General features: G+C 38.5%; 1 protein-coding gene across 1 annotated transcript in view; it reads right to left on the bottom strand.

The window, feature by feature from the left end:
* Positions 1 to 3,132, bottom strand: part of fuca1.2 (alpha-L-fucosidase 1, tandem duplicate 2) — a 4,907-nt gene extending 1,775 nt beyond the window's left edge. Inside the window, exons 1-3 of the mRNA XM_057355726.1 lie at positions 2,628 to 3,132; positions 2,423 to 2,557; positions 2,200 to 2,337 (exon numbers count right to left, since the gene is read on the bottom strand). Coding sequence (XP_057211709.1) covers positions 2,200 to 2,337; positions 2,423 to 2,557; positions 2,628 to 2,968 — 614 coding nt within the window. The 5' untranslated portion in view covers positions 2,969 to 3,132. The remainder of the gene's footprint in view (positions 1 to 2,199; positions 2,338 to 2,422; positions 2,558 to 2,627) is intronic.
* Between the last annotated feature and the right edge of the window lie 238 nt (positions 3,133 to 3,370).

The raw sequence follows: 3,370 nt of genomic DNA, 5'->3' as shown, positions 1-3,370 counted from the left end.
TGTAACCATTTACGAAAAAACGTGATGTTTTGTTATGGCTTTTGGAGCAAGGGCGCCGCCATCTTGCAGCGCCACGGCATGTGACATCGCCGGGTTGGTTCGCAACATTGCAATATTATCCGATTGCAATACCCTACATTGAGCAGTGAAGAAAAACAAGTATTTCCTTACTTTTTGAATCCGCACTTGTTTTAAAATGGATGGAGACGAACTAGAACGAGCTGATGAGCACATTAATATTAATAATTTTGATTAATAGGACTAATCATGTGCTCATCAGCTCGTTCTAGTTTGTCTCCATCCATTTTAAAACAAGTGCGCATTCAAAAAGTAAGGAAATACTTGTTTTTCTTCACTGCTCAATGTAGGGTATTTTATACTGTCATGGTGACAGTATCCCCTATAATAACTGCAAAGTTTAGACTTCTTTTGCAACTGAATAGCATGCGAAGGTAACATGCATACATAATATTTAAGCAAATATATAGAGAACAGGGCTCGAAATTTACTTTTTCCTTGGAAACACTGGTGCTCCCAACTTCAAGAGTTAGGAGCATCCCCCCCAAAATTAATAGTTGAATAGTTGAAAACAAAATAGTACAATTGTACCATTAAAACATGCATGTCTGTTGTGTTTTACATAGTCACAATGGCTTCATGATTTCCTGAAATCATATTTTTTAATCATAAAACAAAGGCTTAAATTAGACATGTGGGAGGAAAACGATCGCATCACACTGTCAATCCTCCTTACTGACCCTTATTTCTCATCAAAGCATATAGAGAAACAGATCAAACTAAAAACACATCATATTATAGGCTTATATTGAGCAGATATGAGAGGAACACGATTGTTTTTTGAAAATCTTTGTTCGTGAGTATATTTAATATAGGTGTAAAGGGGTGATACGAGTGCAATACTACATTTCCCATGAGGCTGCATAGTAGCACAATGGTTACGTCGGCACGCACTATAAAGACTCATGGTGGTGTAGCGTGCTCTTCTCATTCATTCATCGACTCTGCAAACACGCACATGAGTTGTGTTTGACGGTTTCTGTACGGGCTATATCTAGAAGTGTAACACGCGCTAGTAGCAGGAAATCTGCGCTCCACGGTGTCTGTCTGTACGATAACTCTCGGCTTATTTGAGTTTGCAAACAAGCGTGTGTGAGTATCAGGTAGCCGTTTTTCACTTTATAAATTGTGAATATAAGGTATCTTAATGTATGAATTTTATTGTGTGTCTAAGAAATCCGTGTGTTTTAATGATGATTGGCCTGGCGAAGCAGTCCTCAGAGATTATGGAGGATGTGAGAGCAAATGTTTCTTAGAGGTAAAGAGTATTACCAAGTCTTAAACATATTCAAACATATTAAACATATTAGTGTCTTTATAAAAGTTTGTTTTGTAGGTCTCTTTTAAAGAAGAAACAACCGGTTGGTTTTAATTTCACTTTCTTAGATTCAGAGTGTTAAAGGTATTTTATTAAATTAGAGGACTTCTTGAATTAATGTTTGTGTTGATTTAAGGTATTAATTTTTTTAGTATTTGTTTTACAGGTCTAGCACGACTATTGCTACTATATTTGTATTTATTTTGGTGGTGTATTACCCTGTTTATTTTGGATACAGAGCTCTATTGGCATTAGAGTTGTATCATTATTTTGAGGGTTCTTTTGCTATTTTCATTATTAATATTATTATTATTATTTTCGTCTCTGTGATTGTTTCGATTGACTTCTGTTTCTTTGTTTAGTTTTTATATTATCTGACTCCTTGGCAGCTGCAGGGTTCTTCCGTGGGTGTGACTGGCACTGGTGCGGTGAAGGGGACTTTCTTGTGATTTTGTATCTCATATTGAGTGCTTTGGTTGCTGTGCTGGCTTGCAACCAGTGCAAGCCAGCACAGTCTTACAAGTGTTTGTAAGACTCTTACAAACACTTATTTCACTAGTGTTTGTAAGAGTCATTTCAATAATTAAGGCCTAAACGGCTCCTCATAAGTAACCATGTTTTTCGCTGCTTGATTACTATTCGTGTAACCATACATTTAACTACAAACATTATGGTGCAATTATGGTTATTTTAAGGATATAAGGTAATATATTTAATTTATACATTAAATCAATAAATATTTAATTGAAATATTAAATAAAAACAACTGTGGTTACTAGTTAACTTTAAGGATTAGAATTTACCTAGTGACAAGATTGAGAAGTTCTGGCATAGCTTTGTTTTCAACATACACCTGGGTCTTGAAACCAGACTGCTTGTCACTCAGGTAGAGGGGGTGAAACCACTCATACAGAGAGTTGTACAGTCCATAATGTATAGACCTAAACAAAAGAAATGCATATTAATGTAACAAATGCAACCAAAACGACTCAAAACAGACATAGTTTACATACAAAACCAACGTACTTCTTCCTTATCGCAACGCCCAAATCTCCAACGAGATCCCTGTGCGGTCCAACATCCACAGAGTTCCAGTTCCAGGAATTCGGGGAGCCCCAGTTCGTGAATCCTTCGTGGTGTTTCGTGGTGAGGACCACATACCTGCAAGAAAAAGTCACATATAGATATACAGAACACTGCAAGTGTACTAAGTTTAAAAGTAAATACACACTTCGCTCCAGAAGCCTCGAAAATCGCAGCCCACTGATCGGGCTCAAAAAACTCCGCGTGGAAATCGGGGGCAAACTCCTCATAGGTGAATCCAGGTGGATAGTTCTTGGTCATGTATTCTACATAACTGGGTTTAAGTGCGCCTCTCCACTCCCACCAGAACCACTCGCTCCCGAAGGCAGGTACGGAAAACACTCCCCAGTGAATGAAGATGCCGAACTTCGCCTCGTCGTACCATTCAGGCAGAGGTCTGGAGTCCAAACTAGCCCAATCCGGGGTGTATTTAGCGCCGATTAATTGTGTGCATAAGACCGCACAAAGAGCCAGCGATAACTGACTCATTTCTGATGAGGCTGTTGCCTTTTTTCTTTAGGTAGTTGTAAGTGCGAATGTAATATGTCAGGACCGATCTGAAAGCACGCTGATCTCTGCATAAGAGAGACGTTTGTGCCTATAGTTAACTTTCTGTTGCACATAATGCAGTTAGTAAAACCGACCAAACAAGTTTGTATTTCCTGATCAATCATATGACATTGAACACGTGACCAGGAAATTAGAACGTATCGCGATACTTCGATGTCATTAGTCGATCGGTCTGCACTGCGCAGTGTCCTACGAAGTCGTGAACAACAAACGTTGCCTTCTGCTTTAAATATGACTTAAAATCAGAGGCGCACATGGGATTTTTTAACTGGGCGGGACCAAGCTGTCAGCAAATGATTTCAACTCAGTTAGTTATTTTGC

The sequence above is a fragment of the Triplophysa rosa genome, linkage group LG16 (genome assembly GCF_024868665.1).
Source record: "Triplophysa rosa linkage group LG16, Trosa_1v2, whole genome shotgun sequence".
In the NCBI taxonomy this organism is placed as follows: Eukaryota; Metazoa; Chordata; class Actinopteri; order Cypriniformes; family Nemacheilidae; genus Triplophysa; species Triplophysa rosa.
The sequence above is the reverse complement of the archived record's forward strand: the minus strand, read 5'-3'. Positions and strand labels throughout refer to the sequence as shown.